We start from the raw sequence: 27112 nt of genomic DNA, 5'->3' as shown, positions 1-27112 counted from the left end.
TCGTAATTAAATACGTCGTACATTTAACTTAGGACTGTGTTCTCCTACAAATATGGCGGTTCTTATATTGTAGCCTGTTGTATTTGCTTTAGGTTTCCGTACGTCAATCGGCAAAAACGGAAATATTATGGCATCATTTTATCAAAAAAAAAAAAAAAAATGGTTCAAATAGCTCTGAGCACTATGGGACTTAACATCTATGGTCATTAGTCCCCTAGAACTTAGAACTACTTAAACCTAACTAATCTAAGGACATCACACAACACCCAGTCATCATGAGGCAGAGAACATCATTTTATCGTCCAGCTCTCTGCCCACCAGCTAAGGTCCACTTTTATGAAGAAAGTTGATGTCAAATACTAATGTGTACAGTTTCTTGTCGTTGTGAAAAATTTAAGCTTCAAAATCAACGCAGTCACACATATTCTGATCCTCGTCAACTCACTCTTTAAGACTTATCGATCACCTTTAAATGTACATAGAAAACGGCCTTACCACAGTGGTAACACCGGTCCGCATCACATCACCAAAGTTAACGCTGTCGGGCTTGGCTAGGATTTGGATGGGTCACGGTCCGAGTCTGCCAGGTGCACTCAGATCTTGCGGCGCCAATTGAGGAGATACATGATTGAAAAGTAGTGGCACTGGTCACGAAAACTGGCGCGGGCCGGCAGAGCGGTGTGCTGACTGTTTGCTCCTCCGTACCTGCCTAATGGGTGAGGATGACACGGCGGCCGGTCGGTACCGTTGGGCCTCCAAGGCCTGTTCGGACGGTGTTTGTTTCTCTTTTATCTATTAAACTTAATTACATATACTCGTATATACGGACCCCTCAGGTCGAGTGTCCTGATCGATGTTCGCATTCTAGGATATATTTCACCGGCGACCTTGCTAAGAGCATGATATGAATATTTGTTGTTTCAGCACCGTTTTCCATACTACAATCACTCCTCGCAATTACCTTACACCAACGAGTGTGCTTTGTTTATCCATACATCGACCTGTCAAGATTCAGGACTACCGACATAATCGGAACTCGGTACAGTCTTACTGAGTTTACTTAAGGTAATGCGTTATCGCCAAACTATTATATCTGTAGTGCTATAGCACGCGAAATGTAAGGCTAGCATACTGGTATGTGGGGCCTCAACCACGAGTGGAGCAGTTTACACTTATTTCAGTGAGACGCAGATCCACGTTTCGGTTCCGGGAGCAGTGAGAGGGGCGGTGTTTAGTTTGTTACTCCGTCTCTCCTCATGCCCCACCCCACCCACCGCGCAGTTTTTCTTACCACAGTCACAGTTTTGGCGGACCGTAATTGCCTACGATTTTAATGTTACTAATAAAACTTGTAAATTTTAATGTATATATTTTACGTGGAACCACAGGACATGTGGCCTGTAATTAAAAAAGTGTCATGATGATCAATCTATTGGCTAAATATTCCGGAAGAGTCCTCCATTCAACTCTCGGAGGGGACTGCCAAGGGGGAGGTAACAATGAGAAAAAGACTGAATAATCAGTGAAAGGATAATGTTCTACAGGTCGGGGCGTGGAATGTCAGAAGCTTGAACGTAGTAAGGAAACTAGAAAATCTGAAAAGGGAAATGCAAACTCTCAATCTAGATATAGTAGGGTCAGTGTAGTGAAATGGAAAGAATGCAAGGATTCTCGGTCAGATAAGTATAGGGTAATATCAATAGCAGCAGAAAATGGTACAACGGGAGTAGGATTTATTATGAACAAGAAGGTAGGGAAGAGAGTGTGTTATTGTGAACAGTTCAGTGATAGGGTTGTTCTTATCAGAATCGATAGCAAACCAACACCGTCAACGATAGTTCAGGTATACATGCCGACGTCGCAAGCTGAAGATGAAGAGATAGAAAAAGTATATGACACTGGAAGGGTAACACAGTACTTACGATGAGATGAAAATCTAATAGTCATGGTGAGTGGAATGCAGTTGTAGGGGGAGGAGTAGAAGAAGAGGTTACAGGAGAATATGGGCTTGGGACAAGGAATGTGAGAGGAGAAAGGTTAATTGAGTTATCTAATAAATTTCTGCTAGTAATAGCGAATACTCTGTTCAAGAATCACAAGAGGAGTAGGTATACTTAGAAAAGGCAGGGTGATACGGGAAGATTTCAGTTAGATTACGTCATGGTCAGACAAATATTCCGAAATCAGATTACAGATTGTAAGACGTGCGCAGGAGCAGATTTAGACTCAGATCACAATACAGTAGTGATGAAGAGTAGGCTGAAGTTTAACACATTAGTCGGGAAGAATCAATACCCAAAGAAGTGGGATACGGAAGTAGGCCTACGACGGAATGACTAGATACACTTGAAGTTCTCTAAGGCTATGGATACGGCAATAAGGAATAGGTCAGTAGGCAGTACAGTTCAAGACGAATGGACATCTCTAAAGGGCCATGACAGAAGTTGGAAAGAAAACCATGGTTGACGGAAGAAATACTTCAGTTCCCAGAATGAGATTTTCACTATGCAGCGGAGTGTGCGCTGATATGAAACTTCGTGGCAGATTAAAACTGTGTGCCCGACCGAGACTCGAACTCGGGACCTTTGCCTTTCGCGGGCAAGTGCTCTACCATCTGAGCTACCGAAGCACGACTCACGCCCGGTACTCACAGCTTTACTTCTGCCAGTATCTCGTCTCCTACCTTACAAACTTTACAGAAGCTCTCCTGCGGACCTTCTGTAAAGTTTGGAAGGTAGGAGACGAGATACTGGCAGAAGTAAAGCTGTGAGTACCGGGCGTGAGTCGTGCTTCGGTAGCTGAGATGGTAGAGCACTTGCCCGCGAAAGGCATAGGTCCCGAGTTCGAGTCTCGGTCGGGCAGACAGTTTTAATCTGCCAGGAAGTTTCAATACTTCAGTTGATCGATGAGAGGAGGAAGTACAAAAATATTCCTGGAAACTCAGGAATACTCTAAATACGAGTCGCTGAGGAAATCAATAAATAGGAAGTGCAAGGAAGTTAAGACGAAATGGCTGCAAGAAAAATGCGAAGAAACCGAAAAGAAATACTTTCGGAAGGACACACTCAACATACAAGAAAATGAAAACAATCTTCGGTAACAATAAAAGCAAGTGTGGTAACTTCAACAGTACAACGAGATTTCACTATTAAATGCAGACGGGAGAGCAGATAGGTGGAAGGAATACAATAAAAGCCCCTATTGGGGGGGGGGGGGGGGGTTATTTGTCTGATGTGGTAGAGTAAGAAGCAGCAGTCGATTTAGAAGAGATAGGAGATCCAGTATTACAATCAGAATTAAAAAGAGCTTTGGAGGACTTAAGATCAAATAAGGTACAAGGGACAGGTAGCATTCTATCCTAATTTCTAAACTCGTTAGGGAAAGTGGCAAGAAAACGACTACTCACGTTGACGTGTACAATGTGTGAGTGTGGTGACATACCATCTGACTTTCGGAAAAATATCATCCACACAATGCCGAAGACTGCAAGAGGTAACAATTGCTAGAATTATCGCACAATCAGCTTATCAGCTCATGCATCCAAGTTCCTGACAAGAATAATAGACAGAAGAATGAAAAAGAAAATTGAGAATGTGTTGGATGGCGTTCTGTTTGGCTTTAGAAAAAGTAAAGGCACGAGAGAGGCAATTCTGACTTTGCGGTTGATAATGCAAGAAAGACTAAAGAAAAATCAAGACACGTTAATTTGTTTTTTCGACTTGGAAAAAGCGTTCGACAGTGTAAAATGCTGTAAGATGTTAGAAATGCTGAGAAAATCAGTGGTAAATTATAGGGAGAGACAGATAATATACAATACGTACAAGAGCCAAGAGGGAATAATAAGAATGGAACACCAAGAACGAACGGAATAAAACAGGGGTCTAGTCTTTCGCCTCTACTGTTCAATGTAGACATCGAGGAAGCAATGATGGAAACAAAAGGAAGTTTCAACAGTGAAATTAGAATAGAAGTTGAACGGATATCAATGATAAGATGACACTGCTATCACTAGTGAAAGTGAAGAATAATTACATGATTTGCTGAATAGAATGAACAGTGTAATGAGTACAGAATATGGATTGAAAGTAAATCGAAGATAAACGAAAATAATGAGAAGTATCAGAAACGAGAACAGCGAGAAACGTAACATCAGCATTGCTGGTCACGAATTAGATGAATTTAAGTAATTCTGCTACCTAGGCATTAAAATAATCAATGACGGACGGAATAAGGAGGACATAAAAAGCAGATTAGCAATGGCAAAAAGGGCATTCCAGGCCAAGAGGAGTCTACTATTATCAACCATAGGCCTTAACTTGAGGAAGAAATTTCTGGGAATGTACGTCTGGAGTACAGCATTCTGTGATAGTGAAACACGGACTGTGGGTAAACCGGAACAGAAGAGAATCGAAGCATTTGACATGTGGTACTGGAACAGAAGAGAATCGAAGCATTTGAGATGTGGTGCTACAGACGAACGTTGAAAATTAGATGGACTGATAAGGCAACGAATGGGGAGGCTTTGCGCAGAATCGGAGAGGAAAGAAACGTGAGGAAAACCCCGATAAGGAGAAGGGACAGGATGGTAGAACATCGTTAAGACAGGAGGGAATGACTTAGATGTTACTAGAGGGAGCTGGAGAGGGCCCTCAGAAGAATTATGACCCCCCAAAAAAATTACAGAACTTTCACGCAGTAGAGACCATATTGTAAAACGGGTGAAACTGATGAACATATAGCTGAATGCAAGCTCGTTAACCCGTTAACCCACTAAAGCTGAATTTATTAAAGTCCTTGCACCGGTTTCGCAACATTTTTAATTACATCTTTTGGTGAATCTCTGTATAGAAATTATCATTACTATTACAACAGCGAATAAATAGACACGTAATAGAAATGAAATAATTATGGACGGACTAATTTAAAAAACAGGACATGGATTAACCAGAGTAAAAATCTACTTAATATTGAATAAAGGGGTTGCATTGTGAGCCTCTGTCATTGGTATGAAAATTTACTGGCGTGTTGCGCATTTACATTGCAGTTACATGTAATCATTGCACTTTACGACTGGCAGTGTGTAATGGTCGACGCCTAGCCTCTATGTCCTGAGCAATTATGAATGTTAAAACATAGGTGACCACCTTTGTTGAATGTGAAGTACAGATAAGAGATCCCACAGGGTGATAGAAATGACATGCTTTGTTGTAGATACCTATTCACCCGGAAATTAATTAAACTTACCTTAAAACCAGCCGCTGAATATCAAAAGTGCCAATGTCGTTTACGAAAAGAATACCACTCCTATAGTTAGTAAATGTTTTGTCCTGTTCACGTGACTGGCCCTATAATAAAACTTTTTTTGTGAAATGGCAACTATAACGGATAATGTTCTATTAGACACGTGGAGCAGGATTAATCTCTGAACTAGCGAATAAATACAGAAATGAACTTACTGATTTCCGGTTCTGTGGCGAAAGTCTATTACATCAGCTTAATCGATAAAAATGGTTGCGACGGCTGTCCCAGAATATTAATATACAGACCATGTCAAACTGGCGATCTGTCATGAGGGCGCAGAGTCGTGTACCTCCCGCAATAGTTGAACAGACTGAGCAGCGGTTTGGCTGAAGGGTTGCGACGAAAAAGCGAAGCATTAAACCTAGATTCCAGTAATACATGACCGATTAAATTAACTAAGAAAACTAAATACAGTGTAATTAGAGTAACTAAATCTGTGCTGCAGCTGATAACCAAATTGGCTGAAAGTAACTTGATGTGAACTATTAATATGCTTTTTACATTGAAATTACAACTGCCATTTTTTTTATAATGAACATGAGTGTTATTGCAAAAGCAATCCAATGGAAATTATAATACTGCTTGAAAGTTCTGTAAACCATGTGTGAGTATTTTAGCTGCGGTTGACCTTGGTTTAAAATTTTGTTTAATATAATGATAATAATAAATACTCTACACATTACTTCATACAGCGCTTTATCATAAAAGTCAAGGGAACAACATGGGCCATGGGATTAATTTAAGAATCATAATAGTGAATGCTAAGAAAGCCAAGAAACTCTGAGATCGTTATAATTGACACAATACGAAACCGAAGTGTTCACTCACCGTATCAGCATTTCACTTAGCACTACATATGGAAAGGTGTGGGTATGTGAGTGTGTAAAATAGTGAGATGTGAGTGTCTTCAGTCGTTTGAACGTACGTTCGGGAAGTCAGTCGTTCCGTTTACTTTTTGTGATTGGGACGTCGTTCATTTTCTGTCTTGCCTTACTTCCCGTAGTTGTCGGTTTTGCCTGTGGACAGACGAATGGTGTCGACATTGCTGTCGATAAAAGGTATGGTCAGACAAGAAATGTGTGCCTTCACCAGACTGGAATGTTACCAGTCAGGTTGTAAGCCCACGTGGGCAGGGTCTCAACGAGCACTATCGAAAAGTATCTTGCCCTAAACGTAGACAGTGGTTGACAAACTAGAGACTCTATTAGCATGTTACATTATTCTCCGAAAATTAATTGTGAAATGGGGAAACAGATATACGCCGATTGGCTAAAACATTGTGATTGTTCACCGCGAAATTTTTATGTGACCTTGTGGCGTTACAGACTTGCGAAGGCCGCTGTGGCCGAGCGGTCCTAGGCGCTTCAGTCCGGAACCGCGCTTCTCCTACGGTCGCAGGTTCGAATCCTGCCTCAGGCATGGCTGTATGTGATGTACTTCGGTCAATTAGGTTCAAATACTAAGTCTAGTGGACTGAAGACCTCAAATTTAAGTCCCATAGTGCTTAGAGCCATTTGAGCCAGACTTGTGAAGCGATAAGGAAAGAATGTAGATGGGGCAGTGACAAAGAGGGTAGCATCCACGTGTTTCGGCAACAACTGCAGACCAGACTTTGGACAAAGGCTGCTCTTCCATAGCCACCTACGTGACAAGAGGCGGCCACCTGTTACAGAATAGCTGGTCAGAGCGATTGTAAATACACGCCGCTCAGCCACTGACAGCACTAGCACTTTGGTGTGCTTCTCGGACTACAGCCGATATCATGACAGTTCCCACACCAGCGGTCTATTCGTTGTAGCGCTGAGCAGCTTCAGCCTCACCAAGCAGCGTCATCACTTACCTGCTGACCAACGACCTGCCGCCACACTAATTGCTCTGATTCTCGAGCCAGTGCAACCAAGTGATGGCCACGTTTCGGGTGTCTTTGTATAGCATTCTGAGTAGTTCCAAGAATCTTCGTTTCGGCGAAGAGCCTCTGCACGCCTTACGTGATGTTGAAAACTACCTACAGCGTAAGCTTGCTAACTGCTGGATGGCGTCTTCCTTGATTCAGCACCTCGCCGGCCGCTCATCTTTTGCTGAGGTGACAACCCACTGCCTGGCGCTCACACCCAATGCGGTTGGGTCAAGCACGTTTTGAGGAGTTACGCCGAAGTAGCACTCCGCTGCTTGGATGATCACAAAAGCTGCTGGAACGCGGAAAGCCTGTTGTATGAAAGTTGTGCTGAATGAAGAACGATTATACTGAATGACCTTCCCTGACTACGATAACAGCGGAACTGGTAGAACATAGCCACGCCACTCTGAGCAGATGCGATGTCCTGGCTAATAGTAATGACAGCATCGCCGATGGCATTACACTAGCGACGTTCGTGGCAGCAAAAGGGGAAACATACTGACAAAATGGCAGATTGTTACGACACAGCACTTTGGAACGAGCAACTCGGATACGATGAACCTAGTCGTGTTTTCCTGTGCTTCTGTGTTGAGCACCTACGGAAAATGATTGTGCCTATGTAAACACCAATAACGCTATTAGCTCATTCCTATAAGTACGATGCTGGTCGCAGAAGGAGATACTGAACAGCTTGCAGCAGAAATGAGGGAAGCGCTGTACTACAACACACCCACACAGCGGGAGACGCTGCCCCAATTACGGCTTTCCAGGAACCGCCAGGAACAGACTCACGTGTAGCAAACAGCACTGGGCATTCAAACACCACGCTCTTCGTATGGGCCGCCGACTAGACGACAGCTATCTCGGCGTCCACTCACATCGGTCCCATTCGGCTGCTCGGTGATACTTCATGATTCCCCACGTACGGTGTACTCCCAGTTCTGCCCTATGTGCCCGTTTGATCTATTAAGCTACTTTGCACCTGCGATGGTGTCATGACGCTCTCGGTAATAGCGCACTTTTGGAGCTGTGCTGCCTCATCCGCAAATCTGTTCGTGTGGATTTCCAAACTGCCACGACTGACTGACGTCTTGTGATGGCACAGCTCCATAGAATCGACTAGACTAGAATACAGCAGATTAATGGAAGACCGTGAAATGCAATTTATGTTACAAGGTATCCCGAACAGCCGGACGCAGTAGCCGAGCGGTTCTACGTGCTTCAGTCCGGAACCGCTCGACTGTTACGGTCGCAGGTTCGAATCCTGTCTTGGGCATGGATGTGTGTGATGTCCTTAGATTAGTTAGGTTTAACTAGTTCTAAGTTCTAGGGGACTGATGACCTCAGATGTTAAGTCCCATAGTGCTCAGAGCCATTTGAACCATTTTGTATCCTGAACAAGGTACGAGGGGCGTTCAGTAAGTAATGCAATGGCTTTTTTCTGAAAGCAACTTGGATTTGTTCTGGCTTCCAATACACATTTTATTCTCCAGTCTTGTTGTTCCAAAACCTTATTTTCCAACATAATCTCCGTTCATGCAACGGCCTAACGCCACCAAACAGGGAGGGCCCATATTTTCGCAGGCTACTGTTCTACTGATCGCCATCGGAACCAAAACCTTGCGGCTTCTATAACTTCCCCATCATCAACGTACTGCTTCCCGCAAAGTAATTCCTTCTCTGGGCTAAACAGATGGAATCTCCGGGCTGTACGGTGAATGAGGAAGAACACTCAAATGAATTTAATGAAATTTAACACCTGCAGCCGTCGATTGGATAATATTTATTACTTAGCTACCAGTTTCGGTGATTCAGTACACCATCTTCAGGCCTTAACCGACGCTGAGGGGTGAACTCTAATCGTATACTGGCAGTTGATGGTTGTAGACACAGCATCGCTGTTGCAGTTGTCTAAGGAAGCTTGTTCTTAGATGTTGGTCACTGACAGTTTCATGTATACAATTGGAGTTCACCCCCTCAGCCTGAGACCTGAGATGGTGTACTGAATTACCAAAACTAGTAGCTATATAATAAATGACATCGAAAGGACTGCTGCATCTGTTCCATTTTATTATGTCCCTCAAAGCTTCTATCAGAAGGATGGTCGAGGAAAAACAGTCCACTGAAGTACAGGCTTGTGTGAGGCCATGCATCGTCATGGAAAAGGAGAAGTTCGTTTGCATCCGTCGATCATCTCGAATGAGAGTGTCCGCACCCTCCGGCACTGTAGGAGTCTCCGCCACGTGCGACCGGCCGGCACGCCGGGGAGCGTACAGGTATGTGCGACCGTGCTGCAACGACAGACGCCTCGCCCAACGACTCATAGTGCTTTTTTTCACTGCCACGTCTCCGTAGACATTCTGCATGCAGCTGTGAATATGTAGGATGCTCTTGTTATCCACCAAAGGAAAGTCAGTGAGAGCTCTCCGCGTGAAACGCGGTTCCGTTATAGATGCCATTTTAATGGCTGCGCGTAGTGCCGACACGAATAGGGACTTGGTGAAACAACTGAAGCTGAAGCGAAAACATTCCGCGATGTACTACAACAAATTCTCCGTATTTTTAATCGGAATCGCCCCAGAAAAAAAGCATTACAATTCTTATTGAATGCTCGTCGTACAAAGATGATTTTAGAATGTTATTAAGATAAAACACAGTGTAGGTTGCATTATAGTACGGTCAAATTTTCTGGTTTTCATTCTTGATGCTTGGTCATTAGGAATAAACCTATGAGAAATATCAGAAAGCGCACACTGTTCCACCAACATGACTGTCTATTTAAAATTTCCACGCGATATTTTTCTATAGCCTACTGTTCGTATGTACAAATAGAATTTGAGGCTCGACTTTAAATCCTAATGATTCTGGTGGAAACTTTCGTAAGTCCTGTCAGTAGCACAACATCCAAATGTCGGGAAATAACATTTTAGCAAGATTAGTAAGGACCTACTGTAATTCATGGGTGCATCAGTGTATACGGGAAAACGACCTTTGCTCGATGACGCCTGTAGTAAAAATAAAACGGCCCTTTTAACATTAATACTGATTTGTCGACTGACTGCCACAACAACTGTGGATTACCTCTTTTGTGCGTTTAAATAACAGTGAATAATGCTTGAATGTCGTTGTCAATAATATCACACTTAATAAAACCTCCTGCCAGCCACTGCGTCGCCAAAATAGTTCGGTGTTAACAAATGCTTTCACCAAACGAATGCGTGGCAAGTCTTACATGTTTTCTTGCTTATGAAAAATAGTTTATTTCCACAAAGATACTCACATCCATATCTATATGAAACAGGTACAAATATCAAATACAATACTTTTCATACATCTATTTACATCAATAAGTTACTCGTCCGTTTTAACTGAATGGTCATGTATTATTTCAGCTATATTTTATATGTAAAAGTGGAGATCAGATGGAAATGGTAGCATAAAGAGTTTGTCATAACGTTATGATCGCAATGCAGGAAATCATGTCTGTCAGCTATTTTTCATTACGACATGTTTCCATGAAATAGTGGAAACAGACATGTATTTACGGAAGGTAGGGTCTGTTTGGATATTTTGCTATTCTGAATAATCATCTCTATCCTTAATATCTTTTGCTGATGCCTATCCCTGGTTAATGGCCGTACGTTATGTTCAGTTTAAACACCCACTGATGCGACGAAAGTAATGGCTGCCACCAGAAAGATGCAACTACTGCCTCACGTGAGAGGGGCAACGGCCGTGCCGCAGTGGATTCACCGGTTCCCGTCAGATCGAGGAAATTAAGCGCTGTCGGGCGTGGCCGGAACTTGGATGGGTGACCATCCAGCCGCCATGCGCTGTTGCCACTTTTCGGGGTGCACTCAACCTCGTGATGCCAACTGCGGAGCGACCCAACCGAATAGTAGCGGCTCCTGTCAAAGAAAACCATCATAACGACCGGGAGAGCGGTGTGCTGACCACACGCCCCTCCTATCCGCATCCCAAACTGAGGATGACATGGCGGTTGGATGGTCCAGATGGGCCAATTGTGGCCTGAAGACAGAGTGCCCTGCCTCACGTGAGAGCTACCTTCTTCCAGAAGCTGTCTATCGCGGTAGATTGTACGGCGTCCAACGCTCTGCGGTCCACAGGGAGGTGTTAGGTTGGAGACGAATTCTCGCTGCAAACTCTCAAAATCAAAAAGAAATCACACTTCTTACAAACTGGTGTTCTAGAGATTAATGTGATGACATGAACATTTCAGGTAAGTTGTAGAGATGGGATTTCATTGGGTTATATATTAAACACACTGTTTTTCGAAACAGTGTGATTTGACCTATAAAAAATCTACGCACCAAGCGGCGACAGGAGAAAATGCATACAAAAGTTGTGGAAATGTGCAAGCATCCTGCGCAGTTCTTCTGGCAGAAGGACTGAAACCGAAAGAAGAGGGATGAAAGAAAAGGCTACCGAGTTCTAGGAAACTGGGAGTTTTCGTGTGCAACAATGGACACTGGCTACTGTAGATCACAACTCTGTCATTCTCTGATAACGACTGATCTCTTCTTGTACTTTCGATATGTTGATTCTTCGTATCGATAAAGATCACTTCTTTCGCATCAGTCTTCTGATGAAGTTGAAATTGTCAAAATCTTGCTTCTTGCATCTTCTTTCTCTTCTGTCTCCTCGTCTTCAGCGATGAATTTCGAAAATCATGGTCTCACCTCAAATTTTGTGATCTCACTGCAACAGTGCTGATATAATTTCTTGGCAACTTCGACTCTGCACTCGCCTCTGCAAGCTTAAACGGGTTTTACTGTGTCAGTATTATAATTACCTCTCCACGTAGCATCTTCTGATTATTATAACGGAAAAATTATCGCCTTTCGCGAAGTTAGCACTGTTTAGTACTAACTAAAAGAGGAGCCCATTCTGTCCTTCCTTACATAGCCGCGTTCAAGCTTCAACTGAATTCGCATAAATATATGGTGTTCTCTTTTGCACATTACACCGTTACTACTAAAAATGCATCTACTTTTCACAAAAAAGACTGATTTTTTTTTTTACCGGCACATCCCTTCCGTCCAACGTTGCACATCCCTCTCCCGGTATCAGCTATCCATCAGCAGTTGTCACTTCCCTTTTAACAGTTATTTTCTAGATAACATTTCTCCTATCAGCCGAAAATAGTTTCTTTCTCATGCACATTACATAGAAATCGTACAGAACACGAGACACAAACATTTATGTTACGTAGAACACGACAGCATAGAGACGGAATACATAGGAAACTTCATGTTTTATATATTACATAAAATTATAATTTCATGTACTGTTTATCATTGATACTCTTTCGTTGTCATAAGAGAGCCGAGAATAACTCCTGTGACCGTTGCATAACGCACCTTCGGGTTCCGGAATTGTGGGAGACAAGGGAAGACACCCAAATACAGACTTAGACGAGGATTTTTCCATTCTCTAATAAATTTACACCAAGTAATACAATATATTTGTACCCTTCACTGTGACCTGTTAACTGTATAATGTACTAAAACAAATCCTGCTCGCCATCGCTCTAATACTGAATCTGCATGTAATGAAATGAAACGACCATATGGCACAACGCCCCCATTAGCGTTGTTCGGCATGCTATCACTCCATCTGAAGCCACATTTGCGCATATTTGTGTTGAAGATGAGATCAAATGATTAGGACAACACAAACGTCCAATCCCCGAGCGAAGAAAATTTCCGACCGTTCAGGTTATCGAGCCCAAGAGACGGCAATCGAACGAAAGCTACGCTAACCGCTAGACACGAGCTGTGGATTGTATGTGATGCATGTATATCTAAAATTCTGTTCCTTTCAAGATAGTTTCTGACATTTCATCACTTCTTGTACTGATGTCACCATGTCACTCATTAAATGAGTTTTATACTATTCAAGACGGGTTGAAAGAAATTCCAAACCCATAGCGCGTCTGGCTTGGCAGCTGTATTCGGATGTTGTTACTGCGGAGGTCGTCCGCGAAACGCGTTAGATGTCGCTTCGCGTTACGTCACACTTCCTGTTTACAATTCTGACAGTATTTCGTAATAGAACGCCACCCGTGACAGACACATGCAATTTCCGGCTTCCGCGTGTTTCGCTCCTCCCCTGGACCGTTCTCTCCGCTATCCCTTACACTCCACCTCCCGCGCGCCATCCTCCCCCCCCCCCCTCTCTCTCTCTCTCTCTCTCTCTCTCTCTCTGTCTCTCTGTGCGTGTGTGTGTGTGTGTGTGTGTGTGTGTGTGTGTGCGCGCGTCAGGCTGCCCGAGGCACGGTCATTACTTACGGCTCCACCACAGAGGCTATTGTTCGCCGGCACTTCAGTGAGCGCGATGTACGCCGCGTGTCGCCGAAGTGCAAGGGCGCAGTTTATTATGCGTCTTTTCTTCCCCGCGCCAGGAAATACGGTGCACGGGGTTCCCAAACAGCTGACGCTTCGCCAAGAGACCCGACGCCTCTTGTAGCTCAGCGTTCTAGTCTCCCAGAAGGTACCAGACACTGTCGGCTTCCTGTCAGTTCACTATAAACGAATGAATCCACACCATATCTCCACAGTTACGGGAAGGTTTCGAATCTGACGACACCTCAGTCTGTTGCTGTTCCACGCCGCCACCTAAATATATAAGTTGTCCTCTCCTCAGTTTCAAAGCGTCATAATTGCCCGAAGCTATAGTAATAATTAACTACATGAAAGATGTCTAAGATAGTAATTATTTATGTATGACAGACCTCAGGAGATGATTTAAACACTACTTCCAAGTAATATCACTTCAGAGAAATACTTCACTTCAAAATCTCTTTCAAAAGTAAACATGTGATGCAACTGACATAAGAGCTCTACAGCAACAAACTGGAGCAACTCAAACACCATCATAAATTGCATCATAAAAAAGTACTTGTGTATCCCATTTTATCTTTATTTCATTGATGTTGTTATTGTTGTCTTCAGTCCTAAGGCTGGTTTGATGCAGCTCTCGATGCTACTCTATCCTGTGCAAGCTTCTTCATCTCCCAGTACCTACTACAACCTACATCCTTATGAATCTGCTTAGTATATTCATCTCTTGGTCTCTCTCTACGATTTTTACCCTCCACGCTGCCCTCCAATTGGTGACACCTTGATGCCTCAGAACATGTCCTACCAACCGATCCCTTCGGCTAGTCAAGTTCTCCCCAATACTGTTCAATACCTCCTCATTAGTTATGCGATCTACCCATCTAATCTTCAACATTCTTCTGTAGCATCACATTTCAAAAGCTTCTATTCTCTTCTTGTCGAAACTACTTGTCTTCCATGTTTCACGTCCAAGCATGGCTGCACTCCATACAAATACTTTCAGAAATGACTTCCTTACACTTAAATCTATACTCGATGTTAACAAATTTCTCTTCTTCAGAAACGCTTTCCTTGCCATTGCCAGTCTACATTTTATATTCTCTCTACTTTAACCATCATCAGTTATTTTGCTCCCCAAATAGCAAAACTCCTTTACTACTTTAAGTGTCTCATTTCCTAATCTAATTTCCTCAGCATCACCCGATTTAATTCAACTACATTCCATTATCCTCGATTTGCTTTTGTTGATGTTCATCTTATATCCTCCCTTCAAGACACTGTCCATTCCATTCAACTGCTCTTCCAAGTCCTTTTGCTGTCTCTGACAGAATTACAATGTCATCGGCAAACCTCAAACTTTTTATTTCTTCTCCATGGATTTTAATACCTACTCCGCACTTTTCTTTTGTTTCCTTTACCGCTTGCTCAATATACACATTGAATAACATTAGGGAGAGGCTACAATCCTGTCTCACTCCCTTCCCAACCACTGCTTCCCTTTCATGTCCCTCGACTCTTATAATTGCCATCTGGTTTTTTTACTTTATTTCATACGGAACTATAACTGAGAAAATATGTGTGTAAACTATCCAATCGCGTAAATAGTGGGTATGCTGTTTCTCTGAGTTACTAAGCTACGATTAGTTCGTAGCTTTTAATGGGGTGTGTTTCCTTTCCTGTCTTTCTACACTCCAATTCCTGTAGCTTGCTGTTCTACAGTTAAATCACGAAAAGTGCCGGGTTTATTGTTGACAGCAGATATGGTCACCCTATTAATGTGCACCTGTTCAACTCTGTAATGTTATCAGCCGTTGTCTTTATTAACCCCAGCACATGTGAGCTATATTAATTCACTGAACCTTGATAATTCATGAGATACATACAAGGGCCGTTTTTTTCCAACCTCCGATCACTTACTATAGAAGCCACGCGAGCGGCAGTATGTGGACATGAACTGTAGGCTACTGAGCAACTCTCGCGCTACACACTCCGTTATTGCCGACCTCAAGGCATCAGACTGCGTTGCTCCCATCAAGTGTGAACTATGAAGTGTAATTCGGTTTCTGAAAGCAAAAGGGAATAGTGCAGCAGAAGTTCATCGGAGAATGAGCCGAGTGAACGGTGATAACCCCATGACTGATGGTGTTGTGCATGAATGGTGCCGAAAGTTTAAAGATTGCCAAGGACGCAAGTCTGTCGTTACAGTCGACCCTGTTGAACGAGCTGACACAATGGTTACAGAAAATCGTAGGTTCACCATAACTGCTTTGTCTATGGAAATTCCGGAAGTTTCAAGATCTGTCGTACACTATGTCTTACGGACCATTTAAACTACAAAAACTCTGTGCTCGTTGGGTTCCAAAAATGTTGACGGTTGCCCACAAAAGTCACCGAATGGCGTCAGCTTTGAATTTCCTTGACCGTTATCACGATCAAGGAGAGAACTTTTTGAAATCAATTGTTACTGGAGATGATGCTTCGATCCAATACGACACACGGGAAACAAAACGAAAACCGCAACAATGGATGCATCCAAATTCACCAAACAAACTAAAATAACTCAAACATTCAACATCAGAAAGGTTATGGCTTCTGTGCTTTGGGACCAAAAGAGGTGTTGCTTGTAGAGTTTATGCAGTCCAGAACAACTATCAGTGCAGCTGTTAATTGTGAAACATTACGACGTTTCTGGAGTGTCATTCAAAATAAACGAAGACGAATGCTGACTTCAGGAACGGTGTTCATCCATGACAACACTCGTCCACACACTGCTGGCACAACCGAACTGCTCCTTGAACAATTTCAGTGGGACATTTCCGATCATCCGCCGTACAGTCCTGACCTGGCACCCTGTAATTTTCACCTTTTTCCGTAACTGAAGACGTGGCTAGCAGGGCAGCACTTTCAACAAACGAAGATCTTCAAAACAACGTTAATGCCCATTTAATATCACTGGTGGCAACATTTTTTTAAGAGAGTATTGCAAAGATTTTCCACAGGTACGATAAATGTCTCCATTTTCTCGTGATTATGCTGAAAAGTAGCCATAAATGTACAAAACATTTGGTAATAAAATAATTATTTTCTATGAACTTGACTTTTATTTATAGCCAATCGGATGTTGGAAATAAAACGGCCCTCGTAATTTGCTATCGCAGGGGACATTATGCTAATATAGCGCAGCGCCACCATTAGTCGTAATAATGACCTCAAGTCAAGCATGATGAGCCCAAAGGTTCATTCAGATATTACATATGCGGCTGAAGCCAGTTGCGGATAATGAGGTCACATACAGTTACTGCACTGCCGAGTCACGTTAATGTGACCGGCCGGCCGGAGTGTCCGAGCGGTTCTAGGCACTACAGTCTGGAACAACGCGACCACTACGGTCGCAGGTTCGAATCCTGCCTCGGGCGTGGATGTGTGTGATGTCCTTAGGTTAGCTAGGCGTAAGTAGTTCTACGGTTTAGGGGACTGATGACCTCAGATGATAAGTCTCATAGTGCTCAGAGTCATTTGAACCTTTTAATGTGACCACCTGTCATAAGCCTGAAATTTTGCATCGTGGACCGCTGCGAGACCTGCAGGAAGAGAGTCAGTGGCGTTCTGGAAAATACCGACAGGGATATGGAGCCACGGCGACTCCAGCTGCCGTGGCCAGCTGCACTAGGTACAGCGACCGGACGTCCAGTGAGGGGCGACAAGTGGTCTTTTCAAGTGAATCATGTTTCTCACTCCAAGGGACAAATGGCCTTGGCGAGGAAGCGTGAAACATCTGAAACGTATCCCTGCAACAACGTTATTGTCGGGGAATATTTTCGTGACAGCCCATGAGTGATCTGGTCATTCTAAAAAGCACAATGGATCAACGCAAATGTGCATCTATTCTTGGGTACCATGTCCACACCTACATTCATTTTATTTTTTCCTCAGCATGACAGCATCTACCAGCAGGACAATGTAATATGTCACATAGCTCGCAACATACATGATGGTATCGAAGAACATAAGGACGAGTTTACCAAACACCCCTGACCTCCGAGCTTTCGGATTCAAATATATTCAAAAATCTGTGGGACCACGTCGATCGGAATGTGTGAGCCATGGATACTCAATGGAGAAATCAAGTGCAGCTCGCCACGGCACTGCAGTCAGCATGGCTCCATATCCCTGTCGCTATAAAGCTGGGTTAATTTTGTGCGTAAGTGCCCAATTACACATTAAACTGCCAATTTAATTTTGACATTTCGGCTGAGCAATTTTGCATATTCGTGAAATGACAGAGCTCCCCATAAGAGCATGAAAATTAGAAGACGGCAGCGTCGTGTAGTGGCTTATCAAATGAAAAATATTAGGGGTGACCAAATTAAGCATGAAATTTTGGGTGATGCGCCTCACAGACACATATTGATAATGAAATTCATCGACCTATGAAAGGAAACAAAGGGTCTCTGTAATAATCTACTTTATTACTGAAAGACGTCGAACTGTTTTAGTCATTCAATCAAGAATACAGTCATTTATCAAGTGGACAGGAGACTGGAAAAGGTGGGTAGATTCGGGATATAAAATGGTTCAAATGGCTCTGAGCACTATGGCACTTAAAATCTAAGGTCATCAGTCCCATAGAACTTAGAACAAGACTGTCGTAATTACAAGGCTTCTTCAATATACCAAAAGAAAAGACATTAAAACCATAATGTGTAAGCTGATAGTCAATGAATAAATATTTGGGTGACGTAAAATCTCTACATATATCATTCAAACATGGCAAACAACATGACCGAAAATATAGAAGGCCATCGTTCATAGTTAAAAATACATTGTCCTTAAGGTGGAAAGTGGTGAATATAAAGTTGAGTGAATGAAAACATCCCAAACCATGTTTCACCGCCTCACTCTGCACTTGCCGATGGTTGCTGCAGGTCTCATGGGTGGCTGCATATTGTGCTGAATATTGTTGGTGCATCCTTGTTACATGGCACTGGTTGTTTTCCACCACTCACCTTGTTTTTCATTGGTCAGTCGCCTATGGACATTATGGTTTTAACTATGAAGGTTTGGCCTCCTATATTTTCCGACATATTATTTATCATGTTTTGGTGTTTATGTGCACCTCAACATGAAGCTATACATCACGAATCCAGTAGTGCCTTTACAGAATTGGTTCAAAATTGGGCAGTTTACGAAGTTCTTGCCAAAATTATTGCACTTCTAATTTAATTCTAGTTCTTGCCAAAAAATTAACTGTTACAGCTGAGGATGATCCTACCAAAGACTCGTTTGTGAAGAAATGTAATCATTGCCAGCTGTCATTATTGCTTGCAATTTTCAGGCAGCGTTAGTGGTTTGACTTGATTGACTAGTGGGATATGCAAACTAGATTTTACAGGAGATCAAATGACAGTTCCTGGGAAAAGCTGCCTCATAACACAATGTAAGTTCGCCAAAGCAGAGCCCTATATAATGTGATCCTAGGTACAGACACAAAGATTAACGAATGGACACTGCCTGTGCAGTTCAAACATTAAAATTCTGGAGCGACAAAGAACAAAATCGAACGGAACTTTTCAGCACAGTACACTTTTTCTACAGCTGCCGGAAAAACTCTTCAAGGTCATCCCATCTGCTACCTCCTCCTCGACAATGGTTGCATTATCTGCGGTCACCTTCGATATTCCCAACGACCTTTCGCCAGAAACGAGAAAACCTCCAACTGAGGACATTGAAGATTTTACTGTACCACGATTATTAATGCACAGTTTCCAGCGATATTATGCCAATCTTACAATTGTGGCCTCTATTGCCCCTTAGGTTGTTAAAATTTGCTGTGTCTGTATGATGGCTTTAGGGGAGTCCATTTCTCATTTGAGTGTGTAAGTACCCAGGAAAATGAACCACTGCCTGCTGTCTGTCGTGAAGACAGGTACAATGACGAACTAGTGTGAGTGTGTGTTTGTGTGTGTGTGTGTGTGTGTATGTGTGGGGTGGAGACCTGAGCGTTTCAATAAGCAGACCTGCTCTGTGCTGCCCACAGGCTGTGGCCAACGTATGCGAGCGCGCACAACAACCTGGGGACGCTGCTGCGTGCCGACGAGGCGGAGGCGCACTTCCTAGCCGCCATACGGCACGCGCCCGGCCACGTGCACGCCCACTACAACCTGGGACAGCTCTACCGGTGAGTGCCACGCCTGTTAGCGGGAGCAGGAACTGCCAAATTACTACATTCTGCTTGTGTTACTGATTGGGTGAAAGGCATAAGTGTAAAATTATGTAATGGAGCGGCTTGGGACTACGGAATTCGTAGATTCGCCGGCGACCCTTGTGGGCTGGCGAAGTCGTGTTCCATCTGGGCGGAGGTGGTGCTTCGGTTACGTATTCCTGAAAGGGCGGGGGCAAGTGATACGTTGTGATCAATCAGGTTACTTACTGTAAAGTCCCCCCATGAACCATGGACCTTGCCGTTGGTGGGGAGGCTTGCGTGCCTCAGCGATACAGATAGCCGTACCGTAGGTGCAACCACAACGGAGGGGTATCTGTTGAGAGGCCAGACAAACGTGTGGTTCCTGAAGAGGGGCAGCAGCCTTTTCAGTAGTTGCAAGGGCAACAGTCTGGATGATTGACTGATCTGGCCTTGTAACAATAACCAAAACGGCCTTGCTGTGCGGGTACTGCGAACGGCTGAAAGCAAGGGGAAACTACAGCCGTAATTTTTCCCGAGGGCATGCAGCTTTACTGTATGATTACATGATGATGGCGTCCTCTTGGGTAAAATATTCCGGAGGTAAAATAGTCCCCCATTCGGATCTCCGGGCGGGGACTACTCAAGAGGATGTCGTTATCAGGAGAAAGAAAACTGGCGTTCTACGGACCGGAGCGTGGAATGTCAGATCCCTTAATCGGGCAGGTAAGTTAGAAAATTTAAAAAGGGAAATAGATAGGTTGAAGTTAGATATAGTGGGAATTAGTGAAGTTCGGTGGCAGGAGGAACAAGACTTCTGGTCAGGTGACTACAGGGTTATAAACACAAAATCAAATAGGGGTAATGCAGGAGTAGGTTTAATAATGAATAGGAAAATAGGAATGCGGGTAAGCTACTACAAACAGCATAGTGAACGCATTATTGTGGCCAAGATAGATACGAAGCCCACGCCTACTACAGTAGTACAAGTTTATATGCCAACTAGCTCTGCAGATGACGAAGAAATTGAAGAAATATATAATGAAATAAAAGAAATTATTCAGATTGTGAAGGGAGACGAAAATTTAATAGTCATGGGTGACTGGAATTCGAGTGTAGGAAATGGGAGAGAAGGAAACATAGTAGGTGAATATGGATTGGGGGACAGAAATGAAAGAGGAAGCCGCCTGGTCGAATTTTGCACAGAGCACAACATAATCATAACTAACACTTGGTTTAAGAATCATGAAAGAAGGTTGTATTCATGGAAGAACCCTGGAGATACTAAAAGGTATCAGATAGATTATATAATGGTAAGACAGAGATTTAGGAACCAGGTTTTAAATTGTAAGACATTTCCAGGGGCAGATGTGGACTCTGACCACAATCTATTGGTTATGACCTGTAGATTAAAACTGAAGAAACTGCAAAAAGGTGGGAAATTAAGGAGATGGGACCTAGATGTGGACTCTGACCACAATCTATTGGTTATGACCTGTAGATTAAAACTGAAGAAACTGCAAAAAGGTGGGAAATTAAGGAGATGGGACCTGGATAAACTAAAAGAACCAGAGGTTGTACAGAGATTCAGGGAGAGCATAAGGGAGCAATTGACAGGAATGGGGGAAATAAATACAGTAGAAGAAGAATGGGTAGCTTTGAGGGATGAAGTAGTGAAGGCAGCAGAGGATCAAGTAGGTAAAAAGACGAGGGCTAGTAGAAATCCTTGGGTAACAGAAGAAATACTAAATTTAATTGATGAAAGGAGAAAGTATAAAAATGCAGTAAGTGAAACAGGCAAAAAGGAATACAAACGTCTCAAAAATGAGATCGACAGGAAGTGCAAAATGGCTAAGCAGGGATGGCTAGAGGACAAATGTAAGGATGTAGAGGCCTATCTCACTAGGGGTAAGATAGATACCGCCTACAGGAAAATTAAAGAGACCTTTGGAGATAAGAGAACGACTTGTATGAATATCAAGAGCTCAGATGGAAACCCAGTTCTAAGCAAAGAAGGGAAAGCAGAAAGATGGAAGGAGTATATAGAGGGTCTATACAAGGGCGATGTACTTGAGGACAATATTATGGAAATGGAAGAGGATGTAGATGAAGATGAAATGGGAGATATGATACTGCGTGAAGAGTTTGACAGAGCACTGAAAGACCTGAGTCGAAACAAGGCCCCCGGAGTAGACAATATTCCATTGGAACTACTGACGGCCGTGGGAGAGCCAGTCCTGACAAAACTCTACCATCTGGTGAGCAAGATGTATGAAACAGGCGAAATACCCTCAGACTTCAAGAAGAATATAATAATTCCAATCCCAAAGAAAGCAGGTGTTGACAGATGTGAAAATTACCGAACTATTAGCTTAATAAGTCACAGCTGCAAAATACTAACACGAATTCTTTACAGACGAATGGAAAAACTAGTAGAAGCGGACCTCGGGGAAGATCAGTTTGGATTCCGTAGAAACACTGGAACACGTGAGGCAATACTGACCTTACGACTTATATTAGAAGAAAGATTAAGGAAAGGCAAACCTACGTTTCTAGCATTTGTAGACTTAGAGAAAGCTTTTGACAATGTTGACTGGAATACTCTCTTTCAAATTCTAAAGGTGGCAGGGGTAAAATACAGGGAGCGAAAGGCTATTTACAATTTGTACAGAAACCAGATGGCAGTTATAAGAGTCGAGGGACATGAAAAGGAAGCAGTGGTTGGGAAGGGAGTAAGACAGGGTTGTAGCCTCTCCCCGATGTTGTTCAATCTGTATATTGAGCAAGCAGTAAAGGAAACAAAAGAAAAATTCGGAGTAGGTATTAAAATTCATGGAGAAGAAATAAAAACTTTGAGGTTCGCCGATGACATTGTAATTCTGTCAGAGACAGCAAAGGACTTGGAAGAGCAGTTGAATGGAATGGACAGTGTCTTGAAAGGAGGATATAAGATGAACATCAACAAAAGCAAAACAAGGATAATGAAATGTAGTCTAATTAAGTCGGGTGATGCTGAGGGAATTAGATTAGGAAATGAGACACTTAAAGTAGTAAAGGAGTTTTGCTATTTGGGGAGCAAAATAACTGATGATGGTCGAAGTAGAGAGGATATAAAATGTAGGCTGGCTATGGCAAGGAAAGCGTTTCTGAAGAAGAGAAATTTGTTAACATCCAGTATTGATTTAAGTGTCAGGAAGTCATTTCTGAAAGTATTCGTATGGAGTGTAGCCATGTATGGAAGTGAAACATGGACGATAAATAGTTTGGACAAGAAGAGAATAGAAGCTTTCGAAATGTGGTGCTACAGAAGAATGCTGAAGATTAGATGGGTAGATCACATAACTAATGAGGAAGTATTGAATAGGATTGGGGAGAAGAGAAGTTTGTGGCACAACTTGACCAGAAGAAGGGATCGGTTGGTAGGACATGTTCTGAGGCATCAAGGGATCACCAATTTAGTATTGGAGGGCAGCGTGGAGGGTAAAAATCGTAGAGGGAGACCAAGAGATGAATACACTAAGCAGATTCAGAAGGATGTAGGTTGCAGTAGGTACTGGGAGATGAAAAAGCTTGCACAGGATAGAGTAGCATGGAGAGCTGCATCAAACCAGTCTCAGGACTGAAGACCACAACAACAACAACAACTGTAAAGTGTATATCGGCTCGATATGAGGTTACTGATCGTTATTTAGATTGAATTGATAGTGTAGGAGAGCAGAGACTTAATAGGAGCCAGACGAAACACGATTCCGGTTACACCCGCGGAGCTGTAAGGCACGTAATTTGTCTCGCGTTCTGCAAATCACCAAGTGTGCTTGTGTTCTGGCTGCAGCCGCGATTGGAACATCGTACGACGCGCTTCAGAAACTTTGACTTACGGACGAAAGGAACGTTTCACGGTTACGAAAACTCACTGTGAGTTTAAGTGCAAATCAGAGGAGGGAAGGAGACGATCATATCCAGAAACGCTATTGACTAAGTACAGACAACTAGAAATTTCAACAGACAGGAGAAATTTTCAACTGCTTCCATCTTGGACCGATTTGGCATCGCACAATTACATAGACATTCACTTCTTTCTACTCGGAAATGGATTAGGAAATGGAATGACAGTTACATAAAGTGCTCTGTACAGCAGCCAGACCAGTACATATGTTGCAAAGGGGCCGCTCCTACTCGATTTCGTCCAATCTTACCGCTTATGTAATGTTTGGCCAGCAATGAAAGTGACTGAAGTCTGAGAGCTAGAACGCCACAGTTTTGGCACCAAACTAATATTTTTGGTGTGGGTAGGGCGAGGTGTGAGCCATTTATGTTAGATTCCAAGCAACGGATGGCACCGCGGAAAGAGCACGGAACGGTAATCCAAGGGCCGTTGCGTCCAGTCTCTAGCGAGATCTTATTTATATTTTTTTTTTAATTTTTGCGTTACTTACACTGCAAATAAGCCTTAATTTTCCCAATAATTCATTTCTTAGTATCTTCACAAAAGGCATAAAAGGAAAGGTAAATGAAAATTTCGGATAGAAAATAAATATTCACGAACGTATTTTAATTACAGCGTCCATGACGACTCTGCAAATAACTTTCGAAGAAGGGATTCTGAAACGTCCCCTTAGAAAAATTTCTGAATTACTGTGCTAATAAACCTCTTACATTATTTGCTTTTCAAACAGCTGAGCAAAACTGAACGTACTCAAACATTCGCTAAAGTGACACACAATACTTTTAGCGCAACGCAATCTGACTTTCAAAAATGCCTACAAAAGAATGGCCCTGACTAACATTAACCTATACCTTTCACAAATCACTTACCTCACCAAAAATCTCTGTTACTCGAACTACTGCAATACAGCGAGCGCCACTACTGCCAGCTAAATAAAAGATTCAAACTACTGAAGACACTAACTACTGATAGGCATAGTCAGCAAATGAAAGTTTTTGATAGAGAACAAACAATGTATTTACCTCAATAGTGTTCAAAGTCATAATGTGTATAGCAGTTCATGACATCCAGTCTTACAAATTTCAAAACTCCGCCATCTCTCTCCCCACATCCACCACTGCTGGCGGCTCACCTCCAACTGCTCAATGCTACGCACTATTCACATCCATCTGCCCAACACTACAATGGCAGACAACAATGCAAACTAGCAACAGACTGCACACAGCACAGCCAGTGATTGTCATACAGAGCGCTACGTGATGTTAACAATATAAGAACCTAAACAACCTACTTACATAGCACCCATGCTCCCCACAAAAAATTTTACAAATTGTTTTGGGCACTGGCCAGTACATATGTGGTAAAATTTTTTCACAATTACAATAACAAAGAATTCAAATGCACACACTTATTGATACAATGTTGGTCAAAAGCTAAAATTTTCTCACAGTCCATAAAGACAGTCCTGATCGTTCATAACAGTAAAATTGCAGTGTTTTTCTCAAAGTCTGAGCAGTAAAAGAAAATGCACATGGAAGTAGTGGATTTCCATGCAGTCTTGAAGAAGTAGTGTTGTCCTTCCAATGGAAGGACAGTGCTGACTCTTGACATGCAGACAGGTAATGGGCCACAACAGAGCAAACCCACAGCAAAGTCAGTCGAAGTTTGGAAGAATATTGGTAGGTAGGTCATCACAGAGCAGACCCACTGCAGTCCTTGTAGAGATTATGGTATTGGTGGACCGTCAGAGGTGCAGACCCACTTCAGTCCTTGTTGAAATAATGGTATTGGTGGGCCATGAAAGATTCCGACCCACTGTAGTCCTTGTAGAGACGGCCAGCAACCATCTGTTGCGACTGTGCAGGTGCACAATCACCATCGAAGAGTCTTGCGGAGATTATAGCAAGTCCATAAACCACCACTTGTGCACTCACAAAAATTTTTTTTGGAATGTCCTAAGAACCAGCAATGCTGTTATCCAGTCCCTTGCTGAATTATCAACACACGTGCATGCACTAACAGTCCCAACATCTCACATACTGTGCATATATTATGACCAACAGAAACGTGTGCAGTGAAATGATACTTAATTTGAACTGGTGTCTATACAATTATAAATCTACAATATAAGAATACAATTACAAAGGTACAAAATACATCATTGAAAACATAATAATACAGATAACATTTGTAGTAATAGGGGCTTTACAAAAGAATAGAAATAAACATATACATCAGTGTTACAGGAATTATGACATAAGTAAATACATAAAAGATCAGAATAATTATTAAAACATCAACTTCACACATGAGCATTAAAACAGAACAGAATTAATAGTGTCTAACATCTTTACAAAGTAAATAACATACTATTAATGCAAATTATATTTGAGGATAAAAGTATTCCTCATCATAGTTCATGTAGCTGAGTATGAGAAAAATTCTACAACATAAGTCTTATCAGATAAACATATAAAGACAGGAAGAACATAAATACACAAGGGTACACAAACACATAGTGGGATAACACAAGGAAAGGACAGGGTTTGTTTTACTGCAGTATTTTGCAAACAAAACTTTCTTTACTTCTCGGAGATCTCCCTTCATTCTTCATTATTTCCAAAAAGTCCTATCTACACCTGCTTTCCGTACTTTTCTCGTATAACCTCTCAGTGCATTTCTTCAAATTCATCGCAACTCATTCTCTTATAGGCTACCCTCTCTTAAGCTAACTTAAATATACTGAGCTCAGATGCATAAACTAAGGGACGAGGCAATGCAGCAGCACAAAACAATTAACACAAACAGCAATGACAAAAAAAATGGAAACTGGCAAAGCAATTGCAATATTACAACTAATATAAGGCACTGTGCAGGAAAAATAAATCCGTAGTAAAACTGGCTTAACAGCGTAATACAAAGTCAAATTCAGTAACATTATGCCTGGCAAACAGCAGCAGCAAATGCAATAACTTATATCTGAACATGACAAAGCTCAAGCAGAAAAAATATTACAGTAAAAATGGCCATGTTTAATACCTATGTCACATCTTAACACTAGAGTGATGCATCACTGTAACTTGCTCTAGCAGACAAGTTACCAAGTCACTGACAAAAATTATGTATGCAGTTCCTGTGAAGTGGAAATGTCTTTTTGTGCTCCCTCATTTTTTTTTTGGAGTACATCCATCACAAAGTTATTTTTTACTGGATCTGTAGGCATAAAATATTTATATTAGTACATCTATAAAATTTTATTTTAACCAATGCTGCAGTGCAGCTAGGAACTAGATATTAAACAAAATAGGCAAAGCAAGGCGTGAAACGTCATTCACTAGCCATATGGCATTTCATAATGCAGTAAACAATCTTTCAACTAGCAAGACAATAGACATGAAATGTTTCTCATCATTTCATTTCAGTAA

The 27112-nt window shown here is 42.3% G+C and overlaps 1 protein-coding gene across 1 annotated transcript in view; it reads left to right on the top strand.

The window, feature by feature from the left end:
- LOC124805635 (protein O-mannosyl-transferase TMTC1-like) overlaps positions 1-27112 on the top strand; it is a 654220-nt gene that overhangs the window by 547395 nt on the left and 79713 nt on the right. The window contains exon 13 of the mRNA XM_047266203.1: positions 19598-19738. Within this exon, the coding sequence (XP_047122159.1) occupies positions 19598-19738 (141 nt within the window). The remainder of the gene's footprint in view (positions 1-19597; positions 19739-27112) is intronic.

Source organism: Schistocerca piceifrons, chromosome 7, assembly GCF_021461385.2.
Source record: "Schistocerca piceifrons isolate TAMUIC-IGC-003096 chromosome 7, iqSchPice1.1, whole genome shotgun sequence".
NCBI classification, from domain to species: Eukaryota; Metazoa; Arthropoda; class Insecta; order Orthoptera; family Acrididae; genus Schistocerca; species Schistocerca piceifrons.
This window is presented reverse-complemented; position numbering and strand designations above follow the sequence as displayed.